This window comes from Asparagus officinalis, chromosome 1 (genome assembly GCF_001876935.1).
Source record: "Asparagus officinalis chromosome 1, Aspof.V1, whole genome shotgun sequence".
Taxonomy (NCBI): domain Eukaryota; kingdom Viridiplantae; phylum Streptophyta; class Magnoliopsida; order Asparagales; family Asparagaceae; genus Asparagus; species Asparagus officinalis.
Genome location: NC_033794.1, coordinates 104,684,808 through 104,708,895, shown reverse-complemented (window position 1 = coordinate 104,708,895; position 24,088 = coordinate 104,684,808). Strand labels below are relative to the sequence as shown.

The 24,088-nt window shown below is 43.8% G+C and overlaps 2 protein-coding genes across 2 annotated transcripts; one reads left to right on the top strand and one right to left on the bottom strand.

The window, feature by feature from the left end:
* On the top strand, positions 3,169 to 5,955 carry LOC109838666. Its single transcript, XM_020407093.1, has 4 exons — positions 3,169 to 3,330; positions 4,623 to 4,769; positions 5,431 to 5,508; positions 5,575 to 5,955. The coding sequence occupies exons 1-4, from the start codon at positions 3,169 to 3,171 to the stop codon at positions 5,794 to 5,796; spliced, it is 609 nt and encodes a 202-aa protein (XP_020262682.1). The 3' UTR covers positions 5,797 to 5,955.
* Positions 6,389 to 9,182, bottom strand: LOC109828842. The gene is made up of 4 exons (XM_020395808.1): positions 8,818 to 9,182; positions 8,529 to 8,735; positions 7,450 to 8,016; positions 6,389 to 7,116 (listed from the first exon to the last, which is right to left on the bottom strand). Exons 1-4 carry the CDS (start codon positions 9,068 to 9,070, stop codon positions 6,785 to 6,787), a joined length of 1,359 nt encoding a protein of 452 aa, XP_020251397.1. The 5' UTR covers positions 9,071 to 9,182; the 3' UTR covers positions 6,389 to 6,784.

The following is a 24,088-nucleotide window of genomic DNA, read 5'->3' as shown; positions in this document are numbered from 1 at the left end:
GCCTTGAATCCATGGACTTTTGACATCCGCCCCTCAATCTAGTCGCGCTCCACGGAGAAGGCCAGGTTCCATATTGGATTTCGTCAACTGAACGCATGCCTGAGCTTCAGGTTTTGCTGATGAAACGCATATTTGAGAGTTGCGTTTATTTTGTGGAACGCACCCCTGAGGGTTGCGTTCATTTTGTGGAATGCGCCCCTGAGGGTTGCGTTCAGTCTTCTTCACACAGAGCCCATGTTTGGGCTCTTAGACGCGAGACTTGCATTCTGAAACAGAAACGCAGAGCGCATGGTTGCGTTTAGGCTTACGAACGCGAGGCTCGCGTTGGTTGGAGGATCGATTTTCTCGAAGTTGTACTTGTCGTCGAGATCTTCTTCTTCGTCGAGCGGCGTTCTTGTTGGCCTGTTTTAAGGCCTTTGCAGCGATGTCGTCGACAGAGTTGGTCGCTGTTATGGGCCTTTCGTGACCCGAGAAACGTCGCTTTGGCATGAACGCAGAGCCTTCAACTCGGTGGACGAGTTTGGCCGAAGCTGAGCCCACTCCTTCGGAGGAGGGGCTGTTCGAGCATTCTTGGTTGAAGGAGAAGGCTTCCTTCGGCATAGGAGAAACAATTGGAGATTTAGTCTCCTTGGAGACTTTGTGGATCTTGCGCATAGCCTTGGGGCTAAGGGATCCGGATGAGAGAGCCTCCTCAAACTTGGCTTGATCAAACTCAACCATGAGAGTTTCGACGGTTGTTCCAGTAAGATGAACGTCGGATTGCGCCACCACTTCTTCGTCAGAGAAGCTTGTCCCCTTGCTCTCCGTTGACGATCCGATGGCTTGTTTCACTGGAATGTGGTCTTCTCCTCACGATTTGACGTTGTGGAGAACTCTGAACGAGTTTAAAACTCTATGAAAGAGTTGATTTAACCGAAAGTCGGTTATAAGCCAAGGATGAAGAAGATCTTGTTGCCGATCTCAAAAGCTCCAACCGATCCAACTCCTCGATCTGATTATCAAAAATCCGATCCTTAACTCTGTTGAGTTTGTTGTTATTTATAGGGGATTAAGGGGTGTAACCACCTCCTTAATTCGCTCCTAAGTGGGGCTAATGGGATGTAACCGCCCCTTAAATCACTCCTGAGTGGAGTTGTGATCCCCTCAGATCGTGGGAAACGGTTTTGGAACCGTTCAACTCGTGTTTGAACGAGTCAAACGCAGATCCTGCATTCTGGCAGTGTCTGGAAGCTTGAACGCAGTGATTGGAAGCTGCGTTTGCAGCGGATGAAAGCTGCGTTTGGCAGCGATATAGAGCTGCGTTGGGCAGCGCTTGGAGCTGTGTTGAGCAGCGTCGGGCGACGAATAGAGCTGCGTTGTGCAGCGATATTGAGCTGCGTTGTGCAGCGATGTTGAGCTGCGTCGGGCAGCGATGTTGAGCTGCGTCGGGCAGCGATGTTGAGCTGCGTCCAGTGGTGATTTAAGCTGCGTTTGCAACTTTTGGAGCTGCATTTGAGCTGCGTTCGTGGCTATGAACGTGGCGCATCTTGATGCTGGTACGTGGGGAGGACTTCCACGTCTTGGTTTGAAGAGACCATTGATTTGTAGTCTCTTTCTGTCGAAGCGTTGCAAAGATCATTGTCTTGTAATCTTCGTCTTGGCTCCTTGAGAATATGAGAGTCGTCAGATTGTAACCTTCAGCGATCTACGTGAAAGTCTTCAAATTGTAGCCTTCTGGAAGTCGTCAGATTGTAACTTCCATCATCGGTGTTTTGATGGGGATCAGCTATCTATTGTGATTTTTTTTTTTGATAGCCTACAGAGGTGGTTGATTGCGATAAAAACCGACTTTAAGGTGGTTTGTGTATAATTGAATTTGAAAGGTGACTTTCATATAATTGCCTTATTTTTAAGGTGGTTTCTGAGGTTAAAAAAGACCCCTTATATCCATTGACAAGATTTCTTCATGATTTCATCAATATCATTTAGCTCATAAAATTAAGCAATTGATCTGAGCATATATTATCTTCTAAGATTGTAGTGATTTGTTGCAATCGATCATTAAGACAGGTTTTATTTGAAAATCTCGTCATGTACATTTTGTTCGTCATCATGGAAAGTCTTTCCATACATGTTGTAAATACAGCCATGTAGGGAGAAAGACATGAAGAGAGATCTCTTCTCAAGCACTAGCAAGTATAAGAAAAATAAGAATAATCTATACTATTTTTGTACCATCTCTAATAAGGATTCGGGTCATTTTTAGAAATTGTCAACAAAAAAAAAAGCGAGTACCTTGCTCTTTTATATGTGATAGTACAAAAGCAGTACAAATTTTATAGTATGGTTAAAAATTACTCAAAAACATATTGGAGCTAGGACAAAATAAGCAACCACTCAAAATTGATCCAGGACTCACCCAAAAAAAGCTACTAACTACTATGGTTAGAATCACAGGATAAATTCCTTTTACTAAAAAAAAGAATCACAGGATAAAGGAGGCATTAATTTTCTGAGAACATGCAACTAAGACGCGCATTTTTATGCCTCAGCACACTAGTCCACTGACATTTTTGACTCGTGAAATGGAAAAGGACATTCGTTTTTCTCGGAGACAAATTCTTTCGTAGAGACAGTACCCTTGCTCATTCTAGGGATGAGATTTACGTTGCCCAGTCAACAAAAACTGGGGGGGACAATAAGAAGGAAAAAAGATGAAGCAAGCAGTGATTCTACTACCTACAACATTGAGAAACTTCTCTTTTACACATCAAAAAGAACTAGATGCATTTCTTGCAACCACAGCAAATCCTATGACATACATGTCTCCATATATCCCTTCCCTCCTTCCACTTTTACAAGCAACAAATAACATCATCATCGATATCATATCACCAGACCTCCTCTCATCCCAAACCACCATTAAACGAACACCCAAAACAGAATGAACCCTCCAGACAACACCAAGCCCAAACAACCCCAACAAAAACCAGCGCTCCACTGGGCCAGGCACGTGAGCAGCACGTGCCTGCACCACCTGTCCAGGCCGGCGAACGCGGGGCCGCTGCTGTTCACGTGCCTGTGCCTGGCGCTGGCTTACAAGAACAGGAACAGGAAGTGGGGGCCGAGGGGCGGCGCCAGGCGGGACACCCGAGGCCGAGGCCGAGGCCGAGGCGTGCTGCCATCGTCATGTCCGATGGCTGCGCCTGGCAGGCGGTGGCAAAGAATGGCGCTCAGAAGGATCATGGACTCGCAAGGCCGAGGATCGGACCAGCGCAGCGCTGGAAGGGTGAGGTGGGAAATTTTGGGAGGTTGCTGGCGGAGGAGCAGTTGAGTTTTAGCATGTTGCAGGTGGGTGTCTAACTCTTTCATCTGTCATCAACTTTTTGTTCCTGCAAGGAAATTCATTCTTTCAGGCTGCATCAAAACTTTAAAGTTGTGACGAAATTAACCTTAGGAGACCTCCAGCTTCAGTGTGAACCCTGCAGGGTGAATTGTTCTTATAAATAGAAACCTATGCTTTTAGATACATGTTCAGGGAGATTTGAACCTGACTTCGAGTTTTAGCATCCACTGTGTAAAATTTGTGCAAGAGTTGTTCAAATATCATCATAACATCCCCTTCGTTGCGTTAAAACTCCAAAGTTATTTAAGTATTGAGAGTTATAATTTTACACTCTTTTAACAGTTCGCAGTGGAGAAAGTTTAAGAGAAACAACTCGAAGCAAATATTTTAATATAAATAAACAAAAAACAAAATGTTGATCCAAACTATATAACCACAAATCCCTGACAACTAGAGATTGACTATGGGTTCTCCAGCCTCCTGGATTGTGATTGGACACTAACACGAATGTCATAGTTTTTTCGTTTGTTTAGCATTGCCGGTAAACAAACACAGAAAGTAAACTATGTTAATATTGTGTCTAATATGGATAATCTCACATCCCCAGAATATTAATACACATAAGATTAGTTCCTTTTTTATTCATACTCATATTTGATAAATGAAATAATCTGAGATATCAATGAATTTTAATACCAACTTCAGTATAATATTGGACTAGTGTATCTGTCCGATGCCTCATCATCTTTTATCAGATACAGACTCAGGTTTTTTTGGGTAATTGCAAGCAGCCCCCCTTATTATTGCCCAGTCATGGATAGATGCCCAGTAGTTCTACTGTTGCAGATAGGCCCTTTGGCTGAATTTTTCTTTTAACTCTTTTAACCTCAGGAGGTCTATTCGTTAAAAAAAAAACAGTTCTCTTTATCTGACGATGGAAGAACCAAAAGAAATCCAGCCGAGGGGTCTATCTGCGATAATAGAACTATAAGGTGTCAATATGCAATTAGGTGATAGTACAGGGGGTGTATCCTCCATTAACCCTTGCCTTTAATGGATAGGATATTGAGTAATCATCTGACCAATACTCATATTCAAATTTATATCTGCAAAGATAGCAAATGCTATGTTAGTATATGCCAAAACAACGGAATCATAGTTATCTGATCTCTTAAAAATATTGCAGTAAACCCTTCTTCATAGATTTAATGTGGTATAATTTTCCTTGTTAGCGTCTCAAGAATTAATCAATTTAAGGCAATAGAATTCATAGTGTTTAAATATTGATCTGTCACAGAGAACTGCAGCAAAGCTAGAAATGAGTGGAAAAGAGGATGAAGCTGTGGAGATGCTGCAAAAGGCTTTGAAGGAAGCAGAGAAAGACGGCAAGCCGCACGAAGCCTATGAACTTGAAATGTTACTGGTGGAGATGCTAATCTACAAGGTATATAATTATTCCATCTGTTTAAGTTAACACAATTAGTTACATTTAGTTAAATGTAAGTACCTGATATATACAGATTGACAGAGCATTTAGCTGTTAGTTTCAGGCGTACGTTAGCTTCAGAATCACTTCGTATAAATGTTTCAGCATTCAAGTTTATGACAAATGTGACGTTTTAGAATCACTGGGTATCAAGAAATTACAGATAGGCTAAGAAAATTTTAGAGAGATCAATAGCTACAGGATTCTATTTGTAGAGGGGAAAATCACTAGAACTACGCCAAGTACTTTCCAGTAAAAGAATCATTCATCGTCTCTTACGTAAGTTAAGGTAGAGAGGCATGCAATAACTAGCTAATTATCTACCCAAAAAAAGTTCATATAAGTTGTTTATGACCAACCTGTAATATATACAAAAATTAATGTAGCAATACTCATATAAATTTAGCTTTTGTTGATCTCGATAACATGAGAATAGAACTCGCAAGCAATGACATGTTAATACATATGCCATCAAGATGCTAATAGGTTAATTAGGTCTGAAATCTAGCCAAAATAGAAATTGTCAATTTTCAAGCTAGAAAGAACATAAACTTAGACAGGCCAAAAATATCACAGAATTACAGTTAATTCCTAAATTTCTACTCCATTTTTCTGCAAGGGAAACTACCAAGATGCATTGAAATGTAAATGCTTGAATGATAAAGAGATATCAGATGCTCGGGGTCCTCTGTATCAGGTAAATTTCTCCTCCTGTAGCTTTCTCCTTAGAGAAGTCATTTAACATGTGAACTTTTGGTTACAGGCAGTTGTACACTTGATTGAAGGCAATAGAGACCGCTCCACAGAATTGTACAAGGAGTTTCAAGACATCAGAAGCCGATTGCATTGGCCTGATAACGTCCAAGAGGGGTCACCACTATATGATGCCGTTCATGACTTCCAAGTTTTTGAGAAGATTGTGAACAACTTAAAGAAGGAGATTGAGCATGCCCACAATGCAAAACAAGCTAACAAGTCTAGTTGAAAACTTATGGAATGATATATATATATATATATATATATCAAAAGAAATTCCATGTATGTGCATTGTTTGTTTCTGGTCCACATTATTTTTCTCAAATCAGTTTTATTTTGTCAGCTACTTGTGCATGACTAATTATTGCAAATGAAGTTTTTCTTACTAGTTCCTTCTGCATAGAGAAAAAAGAAGTAAGTTGCGAATAGACACCCTGTGTTGTCTCCCAATTATGGATAGACTTTCTGTAATTCTATTGTTGCAGATAGAACTCTGAGTGAAATTTGTCTGATTCTTTTACCCTCAGAGATGAGAAAATTACATTGATAAAAGTTTTTCACTCGGGGGTCTATCAGTAACAATAAAACTACAGGGAGGTCTGTTCACAATTGGGCAATAGTACAGGGGTCTATCAGCAATTAACCATAGATAAAATCCTGTTAGTGTTCCTGGTAGAATACAGCATACATTCTTCCTCTCTTTTTCAATTTTCTTTCAATATGTGTCCTTTAAACAGCTCATCTTCAAACTTTACAGATCTTCAAAATGAAGTTCTAATAGAACCGAATTAATTGGCAAAGACAATATAAAATTTGCATGATTAGAAATAAAGGGTCACGGCAACTTTTCATTAAAAAATTGTAGATGAATCATTAGACCAATAAAAAAAATAACAATAATAATAAATATTTGCCTCTTCTATAGGGCTCACCTTACAATGAAATAAAGAATTGGCCAATTTGCCACACAACAATCCAAGAGTTCACCAGTAACCACCTCTCTTTGAGTGCAATCAGGTATCTTTCAAGGTTCTAAAAAGTGGAGGTGCCTTGAATTTGTTTTGGTCCCAGTCTTTCTCTCTCTCTCTCTCTCTCTCTCTCTCTCTCTCTCTTTATCTCTCTCTCTCTCTCTCTCTTCATAGGCTTCATGTGCTTTTGTTGTATCTATGTGCAAAAAGAACAGGGAAAAGAAGAAAAAAAGAAGAAAGAAACCAAGCTCACTCAGTAATTTCACCCCACATCTTTAGTAGGTAATGTTCACAGCTGCTTCCATTGATGTCCCTCGAAGAAGCTCTTCTGGTCTTCTTCCTTGTTGATTGAGACCCATCTCCTTCTCGTCTGAGATTGTGGCGATACTCTATGGTGATTTGCTCGAAGACCTCCACCTCGAACATGTTAACCTTGATCTTGGGGTTCATTAGATCCCTCACATAGGCAAAAGCCAATTGGTCCCTTGGGTTGAATGCCTCCAATTCATTGAAGAGAAGGCAAGAGAACAGATTGCTAGTTGTAGTGTGCCTCCTTGCTATCAGTGCAGTGTCTGGTACATCTGCAACCGTTAACAAACACATCATTTCTCAAGAACATGGGATACTTATGATGGATAAAATGCACTCCATGGATCAAAATATGTACTGATAAAATTGAGCTCACATAAACATGAGAACTCTCTAAACTTCCAAAGAACGAATAGAAATTTTATCACAACACATTTTATGAGAGCGTGATGTTGTGAAACATTAAAGAAGGCAAGTCAAAATCTATGAACCTATCCTCGTTGTGAATGACTCAGAGCAGCCCATTTGTATGCAGATATTCTGATAAAATTAGTATTTCGATCCCAATGATATAAATGAACGCACAAAACTTTGATTTAGTGCACCTGTTGTATATGGGAGTTTGCTAGGTGACCAGGGCTCAAGTCCATTTTCACAATATGTCTCCATTTGCACCCTCAAAGAGTCCACGTCTCCCCATTTCTTCCATCTCGCAGTTGCCATTGCCTCCTCCATTGTATGCATATTAAAAGGATGCTTCGATATAGCCATATCCACATCTTTCGATATAAGAAGGGAATGGAGAATCAATAACGGATCCACCGTAAGCTGAATCTTCGCATCCAACCATATACTAAACTTAGAATTGGGAAATAGCCTGTGAATTAAATGTTTAGGGATGACACCATTCATTGCAGGATTGTCGTAAGGGAGTTTTTTGCTCTGAAGTATTACAACTCGCCATGCTCCGAGCATATTATTCTCATTTTGTTTATCGGTGAGAATGTTGTGATTGTTGAGGCCTTTGAGAGTTGATTCATCGATGAACATGAAGAAGCAAACAGTTTCGAGTGTTTTTGGTCCTAAGCCTTTTGGCTGCCTGATTTTGTCATGGTCACCAAAGACTGCGGATGCTACTACAACTCCACGGCAGCTCGCCATTGCCAACCTGTCTGAATTCAGAATCATATGAAAGCTGAGAAGGAAAACATGAATTAAAATGTAAAATTCCTCATATATTTGAAAAATAAATAAAACGCGCATTTAATAATATTCCTCCTTTTCCGGTAAGAGAAGAAATAATGTTGCATTATGAAGTTCTCTTTTGAAACTCATCTTCCAAAGTTGGCTGGCAGGTATATGTTTATTCATACAAGAATACAATAAATGCATTCCGAGTTGTTAACATCTTTTCATGAAGAAAACACATTAAAAATTCAATTTCCTTGTTATGAAGTGATCATCAGAAATAAAATCATGGGTCTCTCTAATTCGCTTAATAATAATAATAATAATAATAATAATAAATAGCAAAAAAGAAAACCCAATTTCTTCGAACTAATCAATCACATCCAATTGGTCATCTTCATCCCTCATGAACCCAGAATTTCTAAATCAATCCACAAGCCTGAAAACTACAATGGGCGAATAGAAAAAAGTGACAATCATCGTCGCAGAAACTAACCAGAATCCCTGACAGGAAATTCCTTCAGGAATCCACAAGGGATCTCCAACGAATCACCCCTCTGATCGAAATAAGATTTCCTCTTCTGCACCGAAAAATTCCCAGCGAAGCTCTCCCCTAACATCTCCAAATACCCTGAAGCAGAGGATTTCGATGTCGACGCATTCTTGCAAAGATCATGGATCTCCTGTACAGCCGCCTTGTAATCTGATAATACCACCAAAAACCCATATCAATAAACCCATAATTGGGTCAAAATTTTATAGAATTCAATGAAAATTTTCAACACCTGAGAAAGGAACAGGGGAGGCGCAAGAAGAGCGAGCTGTCGGCAAAGCATGCTTATGCTGTCCATAGGATCTTGGATAATTGAAGAGGTAGCTTTTATCATGAATTTGTGGAGATTGAAAGAGGCAGCGAGATTGGGAGAAGGAGACATAGATTGACAAGGGGAGGGTTGTAAGCAAATAGAGGAGAGCGAGGCAGAGGATTTTGGATTGGAAGAGGAGAGGGGTTCTCACACTCAACCACCCAATTCTCATTTTCTCCTCTCTTTTTTTTTCCTTGTATGGTTTTTTCCTCTTCTTTTTTGGGTTGTCAGGTAGCTTGTCAGGGAATTTTTTTTTTCCTTGGCCACTGTGCAACACTTTTTTAGAAGGTTCTCTGCTCCTTGGGATTTTGCTTTCGGGGTTAGGGAAAAAGTGTCGAATTGGGGAAGGGGATGTTTTATTTACTGGTGAGAATCAGCAATCATGTTGTCGTACTTGGTTTTTGGAGAGTAGCGGGTGAGGTTAGTTAGGGTTCGCGGCTGGCGGATCCCAGGTTGTGCAGGGCTTGAATTGATGTTGTGGTTGTGGCTCAGGTTGGATCCTAACGTTTCGGTTCGTTGGTCATTTTCTTGTCTCATTTTTCAGTACTCGAAGGAACAGTAAGTGTAGATGAAATGAAATAATTAATCCAACCTTGTAGAAAGGGACGCTAGCGTAAAGTTGGTCGCATGAATAAGTTAGCATCTCGGATGTATGCAAAGGTTCTAATGCATGACACTAACGACGCATCAAATGGGTATCAGCCAGTACATAATTTTCCACACCCACCGATCTAAGAATTCACGTCTTAATGTATCATTAGTATCATAAATCAAAATACATTTTTTACAGCTACAGAAGAGAATGTTAGTTTGAGTGTAGACCAAACCTGTAGGCGAGCTTGAGACGATGGCGACCTTCAGGCGAGCTCGTGGCGGGCGAGCTCCACTCCATTCGAGCCAAACCTAGGCAAGCCCACAGGGTATTCCATGCGCCGAGTCAGGCACGACGCTCCGACGACCCACACGCAGGCGAGTCTCGACGAGATCCTGCCAGGTCGCTTTTGGGCTGAGGAATGACGTCAGGCCGAAGCTCGACGGCCAAAGCCAGTGCTGAGCTCGACGCAAGGACTCTGGGGGGGGGGGATGCGCGATGGCCCGAAGTGAGCACAGGCCGATGCTCGAGAACTTCTCAGGCGATCTCCTCTAGCGTAGGCAAGCTTCTCACTGGGCTCCGTCGACAGCCTGTCGACAACTCAGCGCTTAGCGCGTTTTTCCCCTATAAAGCGGTAAAGCCCAGAGCCCTAGCCCCCAGCTGCTTCTCCTCCTCCTTCTCGTGTTTTTTCTCTTCTAGCGGGCCGGCGGCTTTCTCTCTCTCTCTCTCTCTTCTTTCTCCTTCAGCTCACATGATTTTGAGGAAGGAATTTAAGAAAGGGAATTTATTAAGGGGAAAATCAAAGAGGGGTATTTAAGAAGGGAATTATCACTTGTAGCTATAGTGATAATTGGCATTTATTGAGAGATCTTAAGTTTGAGATCTGCCCTTGCATTATAATTTCTTGTTAATTGATAAGAAATTAATTGTGTGGCTCCCGAGGACGTAGGCAAGTTTGCCGAACCTCGTAAATCTTGGTGTATTTTTCTCTATATTGTGTTTCCTGCTGTTTAAAGGGTTTAGTGTTGCCCCGGGTATTTCCCAATAACTGGTATCAGAGACTAAAACGGTCTAGAGGAAGTCAAATTCAAGTGGGAGTCATGGCCGCTGTAGGCTGTCTAAAAATCACAATAGATAGCTGATCCTCATCAAAACACCGATGATGGAAGTTACACTCTGACGACTTCCAGAATGTTACAATTTGAAGACTTTCACGTAGACTGATGAATTTTACAATCTGACGACCTTTGCAACAACTGATGAAAGCTCTAATCAACAGCCTCCACAATCAACATCGGGAGTTACAATCTGACGACTCTCACATATCAAAGAGCTAAAGCAAAGATTACAAAACGACGATCTTTGCAACGTTCTGACAGAAAGAGACTACAAATCGACGGTCTATTCAAACCAAGACGTGGAAGTCCTCTCCGCGTACCAGCATCAAGACGCACAGCGTTCATAGCCACGAACGCAGCTCAGATGCAGCTTCCAACGCTGCTGTAGGCATCGAAAATTACCTATAGGTCTCCACGAACAGCTCAGTGTTAAGGAACGATAATGAACGTCACTATCTGGTTCACAGGAGTTCAACTGATGTCGGTGAACGCTTGAAGTGAACCGACGAACTACGTGAGCTGACAGAATTTCGGAATAACGAAGGCACAGGCTAATCGAGAACCACGCGATGTTTACAAAAGGAACAATGCCCTGCGTGTCTCGTTCATCCTACAGATAATCTAACCATTGGAGCTGATAGAACTCTTCGTCAGACTTCCAACGCATTTGGAATCACTCAAATCCGAGTTCAGACGAAGAAGTTACAGCGAAAACAGTAGCCGAGACACCCCAAGGGTGTCTCAGCCAGGCCAAGACACCCCTAGGGTGTCTCAGCGCGGATTTGGGCCCTTTAAGTGGTTTTAACCGCTTCGCAACCCCTCATGCCTATTAAATACAAGCCTTAGGCCTTATTTTTTCAGATCTGGATTTTTGGAGAATTGGCGAAGCCCTGCCGGAGTGAAGAGTGATCGAGCACTTCAACGCAAGAGAGTCCTTCGTCAGATCTACATCACCCGTACCCGATCCTTAGTATTATCCCGTTGTGGTAATACTAAGAATAGCAAATATCTCGCTTTTATCGAGATAGGCGCTTCAAGTTTCTAGATCTCCTCGCGGATCGACGAAGCTCTGGATCAGATCTGATTGCCAGGTAGTCCACGGATATCGACATCCCCGTCACAGGCTAAAGACCCACGCAAGCAAGAGACGACGAACGGATCTTGTGTTTATTTTTCAAGAAAGTTGTAATTTTTATTTCTTTGTTGTTTGAATTCATTTGTAACGTTTGAAGTTTTAATGAAATCAATGATGAAGGCAACTTTCGATGAAAACAAACTGGCGACCACAGTGGGAGCCAACGGCCTCGCTGCCGAGGCCGTCGTGACGCAACCGGCCTTCAAGATCCGGGTGAACGAAGAGATCGAATACGAGTTCGATCAACAGAAGTTTGAAGAGTACCTCTCTTCCTCCTCTTCTAGATCCGCCTCTCCAAACAGGCGCAGGAAGATTTCATCTTCCAAGAGTGCTCGTAGGCCCTCAGGATCGAAGATCCAAGATCCCCTCGCCACCGTTGCACTTACTCACCGCGACGCTCCAATGGCGTCTAACGTGGTCGAAGCTGCAGATCCAGATCTCCCTTCCGCCGCGAAGTCAACTGCTGAAGGTGTTCCAACCTTGTCAAAGAGGGCGCGCCAAAGACGGCGTCAACGCCTTGCGCGACAACTGGCCAAGGCCGCAGAATCGATGGATGGGATCCGCTACAATGAGGATCTAAAGTAAAGACAGCGCCAGGAGCAACAACGGCGATCAACCAACTCCTCCTCCAAGACAGAGACGAACGAATGGGTTCGTGTCAAGAGGACTCGCTCAACCCTCGAAGAGTGAATCAATAAACGCCACGCATTGCTTGCGCATGCCCGAGTCCTTCTGCAGAAAGCGGAAGAGATGCAAAAAGAAGAGATGGTCAAGAAGCCGTCAAAACACAAGCAAGTGTGGGTGCCAAAGGCGAAGCCAGCACCTAAGGCAAAAGGGGACGGAGGTATTGTCCAGTTGTCCTCAAATCCAGATCCCATTTCCCCTACTCCCGCACCTCCTACGGAGCCAGGTAAGAACGTGGATTCTTCAAGATCCAGGGTTCCTTTGAAATGTCGCATCGGTCCTTTACCAGAAGATCGAGGCAAAGCACCTATCAAGGAGCGATTGGGACCGTTGAAAGGTCCCCAAACAACGAACCAGACTGGGGGTCGTGCTAATCCCCCCAATAAAGATAACGAAGGGAAAGCCCCTGTTACCGACCGCATTGGATTGTGTGTCGAAGTTCAAGAGCCCGTTAAGTTTTCACGCTCGCAAAAGCGTAGACTTGAACGAGCGACTTTTGAAAACGCTAATAAAGCGTCATATCCCCAGAGGGAAACACATTCGTCTGATGATGATTGTGTTATACCTGGGAAGTCATGCCAACACTCTATGGGTTGCTCCAGTTATCAAACTGATGAGTTGTACTATAGAGCTGGGGGTGCGGGTAAGTCTCGAAAGAGAGATGCTCGAGACACGGATTTTCACTGTCCGTGTGCCAACATAATCAAGGCGGTGTTGTCAGAATGCTGCTGTACTAAAGCCCCAAGGAGAGTTTCGGTGTTCGAGAGAATCTCTACCAGAACACCTGAGAACAAGCCAAGACGTTTCCGTAGGAAGAAGCCTGTCCGCCAAGAGGACGAATTCCTAGAAGTGTCTGCTAATATGACCGGCAGAGACAAGCGTATGACTCGATTGCGATCGGGGACCAATAGGCGAAGGAATTACCAAAGGATGCAAAAGGGACTTCCTTTGGAAGAAGAGGTGTCAGATGATGGTTCAGATTCCTGCTCGGCTATAGCGTCCGACGGCACGGCATCTAGTGCGGGACAGCCCTATGAGTCGCTTATGATTAGTGCCGAACAAGTGACCAAGATGCTTGAAGATGTCTTGACTAAGCAGAAGGAAGCTTTCAAGTTCGAGATGGAGATGGCCATGCAGCAGATGAGAGAGATGTATGACCAGCAAATCGCGGTACTGACAACTCACCAAGGAGAACCTAGTCGTCGCAATAATCCGAATCAAGAGGAGAATGAACGGGAAGAGAATAATGTCAACATAACTATCCCTCCTGTCAACAACAATAACGGAGGCGGTCCCTCGGATGATAATGCGAAGGAAGACCACGTTACCTCTCCCAGAAACCACTCGAAGACAGATACGAGTGAAGACAAGAAAATGAAGGACTTGGAGAGCAAAATCAACGCTAAAAAGGTCAGGTATACCGTGTCCATATCCGAGGGAGTGGGAATCAATTCCATATCCGGCAAAGTTCAATCTCATTAACTTTACGCCGTTTGATGGAAAGGGTTCCCCTACCCAACACTTAATATATTTTAAGTCTCACTTAGGAATAATCTCCGGGAATGAACCCTTAATGGTGCGGTCATTCGTTGGCACTCTTCGCGGAGCGGCCTTCGATTGGTATCGTCGCCTCAAGCCGGGGAGTATCAGCAGTTGGGACGACATGGAGGATATGTTTCTAACGAACTTCTTCGACGACGACACCGAGATCTCAATCGGCACTCTATTTGATGAGAAGCAGAAGAATGGTGAGACAGTCGAAAACTTCGTGAAGAGATTCCGAAATAAAGCAATGAATTGCAGGGATCCGGTCAGCGAAGATTTCATCCTCGAGACCTGTCACAATAATCTTTCATTAGACATCCTTGAAGCTATGGGAATAGCACCGCCAAAGACCTGGAAGGATTTGAAGGTGCGAGGAGAACGAGCCGAACGATTCCTTAAAAGGAAGAAGGCGGAAAGGGGCCAAATACCAAATAACGCTCCGCAACAGAACTTTGTCCCTAAGGGTAAGGGAAAAGCACATGCGAACGTTGTGGACGCGAATCAAACATTCGAGGTGCAAGCACAACCGCAACAACAGCAACAAAAGGCGCCTCAACAATCAAGGTGGCAATAGCAGCCCTAGAAGCCAAAAGCCTCGGAGCCGAAGTTCCCGAATGTCTATTCGTTCAAAGAGGATGAAGTCACTGGTATCTTCAAGTACCTTATTGAGAATAACAAGATCAAATTGCCTCCGGTCCAGGATCAGGAAGATGCTAAGAGAATCAATGATCCAAAATACTATGCGTTTCACAGAGCAGTACACCATCCTACCAAGGCATGCTATGCCCTTAAAGATAAGATCCAAGCTTTGATCGACGTCGGGGTCATTACTATGAAGCAACCTAAGGAGAAGAAGGTGGGTGCAAATGCAGTATCGATTAGTTTCGGTTCTGTTCCCTTGAACTGGTTCCAGCATGAGCCGGTAATAAATGCAGCAGTAAAGACCGTGAACGATGATCCTCACAAACAGCGCCAGAAAGGACTTGTACCGCACACAGCCCCGAATGGTGAGATTCTTTGGGTTCATCCAGATTTGATTGGAGACGAACAATGGACTAGAGCCTCTTCCAAGAAAAGGTCAAAAGGAAAGAGTAAGTCTTGTTATGGAGCTTTTGCTATTCCAGGAGAAGACGACGAGGAAATTCCAGCCTTCCCTCTTTCTGAAGGCGAACATGAGGCCTTTATAACCCGGAGCGGGAATGAATATCACTACAAATATCCAGAGGCTTCTGAGCAACTGGGAGTAAACAAAATCGTTCCCTCAAAGACGCTGGCAGAATTGGGAATCGTCGCAACTCCCCCAACACATGTAGCTACGGAGAAAGTCCAGCAAAAGGAGAAAGGGAAAGAACCTCTACACCAGGAGGTCCAAAACCCGAGGCAGTCTCGATTCAATCATCCGATTGGGAAAGACAAACCGGGAAAGGCAAGCTCTCCACCCCATTTTGACATCATGGCACAGCTGGCTAATATACCAGCTAGGATAACCATGTACGAATTGTTGCGTCTTTCAAAAGACACGAGGAAAGCATTGCAGGAAGCCTTGAGCGACTCCGAAGCTTTCTTGACTCGAATCAAGCCGTCTTCTGGAGAACCGGAACCATCAGTTCAACATTGTAATCTCGCGGCACACCATTTTCCCTGCATCTCCTTCACCAAAGAAGACATGCAGACGAAGAATTCAAAGCACGATCGGCCTTTATACTTCACCGGCCACATTGGCTCCAATGTTGTTAACCGGATCCAAGTCGATCCGGGTTCCACTGTCAGTATCATGCCATTCCGACTGATGCATAATCTTGGAATACCAACGAGCAAGCTAGCGTCCACGGGCACTACGATCTACAGATTCAACACCAGTAGGTCCAGACCCTTGGGAAAGATTCGAATAAAGTGTCAGATCGGAGACTTGAAGTCAGAAGTTACCTGCTACGTAATTGACGCGGAAACATCCTATAATTTACTGTTGGGTCGACCTTGGATCCACGGCAACCTTATAGTCCCGTCAACTCTGCACCAATGCTTCAAGTATGTGGACTCAAATAATGAAGTCAAGACGGTGGTCACGGATAAGCAACCGTTTAAGAGATTGGAGAACTATTTTACTGATTCCCTTCTATACGGCGCCGAATCTGATACTGAACCATCGGCCCAAGGAACGGACAGCGGGGATGAAGCTAACACCGAAGCTGAGTTTGATTATGATGGTGGTTTTATACTTAATGACATTGTACCCATTGTAATCAATCTTGACGATGATGAATCATCGGAAAGTAGTTGTAATTGGCAACTTGCCGAAAAACTATCAATAAATGATGATTTAGAGTACTCGATGTGTCTTGATAATGTCACTAAAGAGCTATATGATAACCCTGACTTGTATATGCCACTTCAATCATTTTGTCTGACGAAAAAACAGGTACAAGATACGTGCGGAGCAACACTTGTCATTCCCGCAGGGATAGGGGGTGGAAAGGAAGTCGTCTATGGTAAAGGAAGAAAATCTCCAGTACCCGACCACTTCTTGGAAGAGGAAGACGATGAAGATAAATCTGCTTCTCATCTATTTAGATATAACGCAAAAGCGCGCGATCTAATGGAGAAGTATGGGTATGACTTCACACTCGGAGAGGGTCTTTGCTTTGGTCGAGGTCCTCGAGTTCCACCTCGAATGGCCTATGTACCAAAAGGAAAACCCGATGACTATTATCGCCACAAAAGAGGTCTAGGTTATGTCTCCTCATCCGACGATGAGTGTTGTGGGCAGGTCATCGATCAAATTGCTAACAAAGCTAGAAATGGGTATTCTTCTGACTCTTCGGCTTGGGATTCTGATACTAGTCTTGGTGAAATGTTCAAAAAGCTAATGTCGAATATGGCTACGGTCGACCCTGCGACAATAGAAGAAGACGATCAGATGCCGACTTGGGAGGACCCTTGGGTTCATCATTTAAACATGCAATACGGCGATAGGTTTGAGCAAAGGGAACCTCCTACCAAACATCAAGTACTCCAAGTGAATATGGGTAGCGAGGATAATCCGAAGCCTATATTTATTAGCGACAGCCTCCCGCCGAGTGAGAAAGAAGAATTGATCTCTCTTATCAGGGAGTACATCGATGTGTTTGCGTGGAATTACGAAGACATGCCAGGGCTCGATCCGAACGTGGCAGTACATTGTCTTAATATTAAACCAGATGTCAAACCTGTCAAACAACAACAAAGACGGTTTCGTCCGCAAATAATGGAAGCAATCGAGGCCGAAGTTAAGAAGCTTATTGACTCGGGCTTCGTTCGGGAAGAGCAGCATCCGGAGTGGCTTGCCAATATTGTCCTAGTCCTTAAGAAGAACGGGAAGGTCAGGATTTGTATCGACTTTCGAGACCTCAACGCTGCATGCCCAAAAGACGATTTTCCCCTTCCTATCACGGATGTTATCATCGACAATACGTGCGGGTTCGAGAGGATGTCTTTCATGGATGGTTTCTCTGGTTATAATCAAATAAAGATGCATTCAGATGACGAAAAGCATACCGCGTTTAGAACACCCCTCGGCGTTTTCTGCTACACGGTCATGCCCTTCGGTTTAAAGAATGCAGGGGCCACGTACCAAAGAGCCATGTCGAAGATTTTTCAGGAGCATCTCCGGAAGACTGTCGAGTGCTACATGGATGATTTGGTTGTGAAAAGTCGCGATAAGAAGGATCACATTAAAGATTTGAAGACCATATTCGACTTGATGCGAACCCATCAATTGAAAATGAATCCTACCAAGTCTTTCCTCGGAATGTCCAGTGGTAAATTCCTGGGATTTGTCGTCACCACCAAAGGTATTCATATCGACCCTGATAAGGTAAAGGCAATTAATGAATTGCAACCTCCAAGAAATCTTAAGGAGCTCAGAGGATTGCAAGGGCGGTTAGCTTATATCCGTCGGTTCATCTCGAACCTCTCAGGGAAATGCCAACCGTTTTCCAAGCTCACGAAGAAAGGCGTATCTTTTGTATGGGATGACGCTTGTCAAAAGGCATTCGAGAGTATTAAAGAATATCTCTCAAAACCTCCTGTACTCGTCGCACCGAAATCGGGCAAACCGTTCTTGATTTATGTCAAGGCGACGAGCCACTCATTAAGTGCATTACTTGTACAAGATGACGATAACGGTCATGAGCAGGCCGTTTATTATTTAAGCCGAACCATGGTAGGCGCTGAATCTCGATATCCTATGATTGAGGGAGAATGCCTCGCCTTGGTGTTCGCTATTCAGAAGATGCGGCATTACCTGGTTGGACAGACCATTTATGTCATCTCTAAAGTTAACCCGGTTCGAGTATTCATGACTCAACCAGCTTCCATGAATTGGCGATTAGCAAAATGGGCCTTACTCTTGTCCCAATACGACTTGCACTTTAAACAACAGAAGTCAGTAAAAGGACAGGTCATCTGTGATCTCCTGGCAGACAACCCAACTATGGATACTGCCGAGATATATGACGACCTACCTGATGAGACCCACGAAGTCAACGCAACTTCACACCAGCAAGTATGGCGTTTGTACTTCGACGGCGCTTCACGAGCAACTAATGTAGCGAGCGCTCCTGGAAACGGTTACAAAATACCTACGCAGATGCATTAGCGGCATTGGCCGTATCCCTGGCGCAACCTCCTGAAACAGAACAGTTTGTTACAGTGAGGACTCACCAACTCCTAGTGCCGATCTACAATGAAGATAGCGAAGAAGAAGATAGTAAGGAAGCACACTCAACTCAAGTTGAATTTGAACCCCGAGATTAGCGTTTCCCCATCATCGATTACGTCTTACATGGAATCCTACCAGAAGACATGAAAGAAAGAGAGTCAATCCGACGAAGAGCGCCAAGATTCTACTATAACACGGAGAATCGAACGTTATACCGCAGGGGGTACGATGGTTTGCTATTGCGTTGCTTATTGACTAAAGAGGCTGAAGAAGTCCTTAGGGAAGCACATGAAGGAGAGTGTGGCGCACACCAGCCTGGCCCCAAGCTTTATGATCGCATCAGAAGAATGGGGTATTTTTGGCCTTTCATGATGAGTGATGCAGTCGCATATGCCCGAAAGTGTCAGGCGTGTCAAGTACACGCGAATTATATGCATCAACCTCCGGAGTATCTGCATCCTTCGGTTACGTCATGGTCGTTCGAGACCTGGGGAATGGATATTGTTGGTCCTATAAATCCCCCGTCAGTCAAAGGTGACCGGTTCATCCTGGCAATTACCGATTATTTCTCCAAATGGGCTGAAGCAGTTCCGCTCAGAGAAGTTAAAACAAGCAACGTCACAGCATTCATCAAGCACCATATCATCTACCGGCATGGTGTCCCAAGACGAATCATACATGACAACGGTCCTCAATTCGTCAGCAACGCCTTCATCAGGTTTTGTGAAAAATTCAAAATTCAGGACATCTCTTCGACAGCTTACAATCCCACAGCGAATGGATTGGCCGACGCCTTCAATAAGACCATCATAAAGCTTTTGTCGAAACTCGTGAAAACTAATAAACGAGACTGGGATGACAAGCTTGGCGCGGCTCTATGGGCCTATTGTACCACGATGCGCACACCGACGGGAGCGACCCCATATTCGCTAGTATACGGATGTGAAGCTGTTCTTCCGTTGGAGATTCAGATCCCGTCACTTCGAATCGCCCTTGCGACTCAAATGACGACCGAAGAACAGCATCAGAAACGCCTTGAAGAACTTGAGAGACTAGACGATAAGCGTTTAGAAGCTCAACAGCATATCGAATTCTACTAGGCCAGAATCTCTCGAGCTTTCGACAAAAAGGTCCGACAACGAAGCTTCAAAGAAGGGGATTTGGTTTTAGCTGAGAGGCGGCCTATGATCCTTAACTCCAAGAAAAAGGGTAAATTTGAACCCAAATGGGAGGGACTATTCGTAGTAGAGACAGTCTATTCGAGTGGCGCATATCGCTTAGTCACCAATGATGGCGACCGGCTTATGATGCCGATAAATAGCAAGTTCCTGAAAAAATATTATCCTTAGTATCTTCAGGATAACCAATGTATCGGGAAGTTCCCAGAAGAACATCATATGTGACATTCTTAGGGATAACCCAATCATTGTAGAAGTGATGAATAAGAAATTCCCGTTCGAATTCAGAATGTTGGAACATTTCTTCTTATTATCAAAATTCTCTAACTCTTATGATTTATTTTTGTGAGATGAGATCTAACCCTCTGATAGGTTAATCTTTCCTCACCAAACCATCCGCTGATCAAACTAATCGATGGTGGATTCTCCAAAATCTCGGTTCGCCAGTCATTGGCAATTCTCAGACTTAACATGTTAGGTCCTAATCACTTAGCATGGTAGTCCTTCTTTGAGTGATAGTACGGATCGGCATTCTCATTGCTACCCATATTCCACTCTCTTTTCAGGTCAAACCTATAAAAATTAGGGCCAAAGCCAAATTCCTCTCTCGATTCCTTCCATGAACGAGAGGTCCACTTTCAATTTGAACAATCAAACCTATAAAAGTTAGGATTGTTCCCTATCTCACTTAGTTTTAAGGAATTACTATCAGGCACTTGAAAGTTTTTGTTCTTTTTCCACCAAACCTATAAAAGTTAGGGTCGAAATTGGGCTTTCTCCTCAATGAATGATGGATTCTTTTGATTCAAATGACCAATCCTATAAAAGTTAGGGCCATTTGAACCTTTCTGATTCTCGGAGTAGAGATCCCACTCTTAGTTTCATCTCTTTGGATTCTGGGGGTGGAGATCCTACCTTGAGTTTCCTTTCCAACTGTAGACAGAATATAAAATTCTTCCTCTTCAGTACCGGGAGATAGAATATAAAATTCTTCCTCTCCCATTTTCCAGTCTGTCTTTGTTCTTAGAAAAGACACAATTCTCAACTTCCAATCCGCGCACTTAGTGCGCGGGGAATTTTATCTCAACTCCTAAATAGAGATAAGTCTACGCCTAATACACGTTACCGGTTTAGTCTTTCACCGATTGACAAAAGACACCAGAGTATAATTCTGGGGACTTTCATCCCGAATCCTAAGTAGGGATGAGTCAACGCCTAATACGCGTTGCCGATTTAGTCTTTCACCGATTGAAAAAGACGCCAGGGTCTAAACCTGGGGAATTTTATCCTGAAGCCTAAGTAGGGATGAGTCAACACCTAACACGTGTTGTCGGGTAGCCTATTCCCATAACAAAGGCGAAGCCTATGTATTCAAAATCATAGCACAAAGTCTCAGAGAATTCACTCTCTCAGCACAACGTTACATGCGGAACGGAGTTAGACAATCCGCATGCTAGCCCGATTCAAACGGTAATCGGTAAAGGCACATCAAACCCGTTGAGGGCTGGGGGTTTGCCAAAAATTCCAAAGTCTATGTCTAACACGCATGGCCGGTTTAGTCTTTCGCCGATTGAAAAAGACCCCAGGGTCTAAACCTGACCTTTTCCCTATAAAAAAAATGGTTAAGTCTATGTATTCAAAGTCATAGCATCAAGCCTAAGAAAAGCAATTCTCTTAGCACAACGTTACATGTGAGACGGGTTTTAATAATTCACATGCTAGTCCGATTCAAACGGTAATCGGTAAAGACATATCAAACCCGTTGGTGGCTGGGGGTTTGCCAAAAATCCTGTAAATCTTATCATCGCTGAGTTCAAAATAAATACCATAAAGGAATCAAATGCGGAGACTCTATTAATAGATCAAGTCAAAGCATACAATAAAAAGCTCGTTAGCCCGAAGGCAGCTGACGGCTAAGAACATGAGACTCTAAACTAGAAAGCATATCTATATAACTCTGCTCAAGTTCTGCCTGCAGGCCAGCTCGGACGGATTCCTCAGAACCGCTCAAGATCTTCACGGCTTCATTCTTCAGCTTCATCAGTCTCTCCTGTGTAGATCCTAGCTGCTCGAGGGCCTGTCCACGAGAATGCTCTACTCCAGCCAGGTCTTCTGCAATGATAGTAATGGACTCCTCGGCATGCTTCAAGGCCTCCTTCAACCTAGCCACTTCCTCGCGGCCGGAATCCAAAGATCGGAGTAGCTCGGCTCTATCTGTATCCTTCCTCGCCACGGTAGCCATCAGCCGCGCAACTGAATGCTCATGTGACTGAAGCTCACTGCTGATGGAAGATCTCAGGTCATGCCACTGTGCCAGCCTATACTCCACCTGAGAAGACACGAAGGAAGAAGCTCCATTAGCCTTCAATTCCTTCAACTCTCGGATCTCCGACTCCAGAGCAGCAAAATCGGCAATGAAGGAATCAGCCAACTCCGGATATCCTTCTTCTCTAAACATCATCATGTGACGAGAAAAAGAACGCCTGAACTGATCAAAACAATATCCTCGATGAAGTAGTTTCTCGATCATGCCGTTAAAAAAGCGGTAAAAAAGCCGAGGTCTGTACGGAAAATGTCTCTGTCTGGGTCGGTATCGGCCAAGAGGGCGCGAACATGCTCATATAGAGATGATCGAGATCCTGCAAGTAACAGTGTGGAAGGCTAAGAGATTATCAAATATGATAAGAAAACTTTAAAGGCAAATTCCGAGCATACCAACGTCAACGAAGGTCCTCTCGGGCTGAGGTCTGACAGGCTCCGAGATAAAGGCAGGAGCAGTCATAGAGGGTATATCAACCCCTGTAGGCAAATCGGTCATACCTCTCGGCTGTGGCGGGGAGACACCGCTCTCAGGCAAACTATCAGTCCCAGAAACTGTAGTAGCATCAGGCACAACGGCTGGTCCTAGAGTTACATGTCTTTATTAGTCAAAATGAAAATTTGGACAAATAAGGAAAATCGGGATGATAAGATCGTATGCATACCTGCAAGTCCATCGTCCTCAGATGCAAGAGGGATGCCAGAAGTCATAAAGGTATCAGTCCCAGTGGCTGGTCCTATGATTACACCCCTCTATTAGTAAAAAAAAAATCAGATAAATGAAAGGGAACACGACATCCAAAGGTCGTCTGCATACCTGCGAGTCCGTCACTCTGAGGTAAACTAGATGTGCTGGGGAGTCTTACTGAATCAGTCCCAATGACTGGCACTGTAATATTAATCCTTCCTTAGTCAGACAAAGGATCAGGCAAAATGAAAGAAATCAGATATATACATGTGAATGAATCACTCTCAAAGGGTGGTCCCACGGTTCTTCTGGTGGCCTGCTCAGCCAGCATATCGACTAATAATCCAGCGCCGGGTCCCGAGAAACCTGGTGCAGAGGCACACCTCTGTTCCTCAAAACCCACGTCATGAAAGGTCTGATCCTCAACTGGCTTTTCTATCACGACATCTGCAGAATAATTTAAGTGTTGGATATATATACAAGAAGATGGGAAAGAAGGAAAAGCTCAGAAGTACCTGCAGCCGGAACAGAAGATCCTTGTTCCCCAATATCCATGCCTGAGTCCTTCTGGAACGTAAAACATAATTATGAATCTCAAAAGGTAAATCACCTTGAAGCAATAAAAAATGTACGACAAAATATTACCTTCCTCTCCATCGGCGATGTCTCCTAAATCCACTCCATAGGGACGCTGGCCGACGTGTGGTTTATGAGCAGTCTTCTTCTTCTTCGGAGTACCAGCCCTCATAAAACCAATGGGTCGTTCATGCATGGACTTGCCACGCGTCTCAACATGCGTGGGAGCTTAGCCACTAAGCCTGGATCTCGCATAACGAGAAGCGAGCGACTCGTGCTCATCGACTATCCTACCTGGGGTGATAAGAGTCAGTTCGTTGATACCAATTGAAATGGAGAAAGAAGGTTAAAGAGCATGACAAACCTGCATCAAGTTCTTCTTGGTCAGTATCTATATCCACATACTCCTCCTCAGAAGTCTCGTCCTCGTTATCAGTAGGAAGGAGCTCTTCATCATCTTTGTTCAAGCAAGAAGGTTTGGCATGCCTCTTCCTCTGTTTCCGAGCAAGCTCGGCTTTACGAGCAGCCATCATAGCGATCTGGACCGAGTGCTCAGACTGTAACTCTGAAAGACTCCTCACACTTATGGATTCATTGGCGGAAAGGAATCACTTGCAACTGAGGAAAGTAATCAACGACTGGCGTCTATATGAAGG

What these genes read in the sequence shown, in the direction of transcription:
- LOC109828842 (XM_020395808.1), bottom strand. Translation starts at nt 9,070, where the DNA reads ATGAGAATTGGGTGGTTGAGTGTGAGAACCCCTCTCCTCTTCCAATCC. An exon ending in CTCCCCTGTTCCTTTCTCAG is followed by an intron (nt 8,736 to 8,817) that starts GTGTTGAAAATT and finishes TGGTATTATCAG; the next exon opens with ATTACAAGGCGGCTGTACAG. An exon ending in CAAACTCCCATATACAACAG is followed by an intron (nt 7,117 to 7,449) that starts GTGCACTAAATC and finishes TAACGGTTGCAG; the next exon opens with ATGTACCAGACACTGCACTG.
- LOC109838666 (XM_020407093.1), top strand. Translation starts at nt 3,169, where the DNA reads ATGTCCGATGGCTGCGCCTGGCAGGCGGTGGCAAAGAATGGCGCTCAG. An exon ending in TGAGTTTTAGCATGTTGCAG is followed by an intron (nt 3,331 to 4,622) that starts GTGGGTGTCTAA and finishes GATCTGTCACAG; the next exon opens with AGAACTGCAGCAAAGCTAGA. An exon ending in CTCGGGGTCCTCTGTATCAG is followed by an intron (nt 5,509 to 5,574) that starts GTAAATTTCTCC and finishes TTTTGGTTACAG; the next exon opens with GCAGTTGTACACTTGATTGA.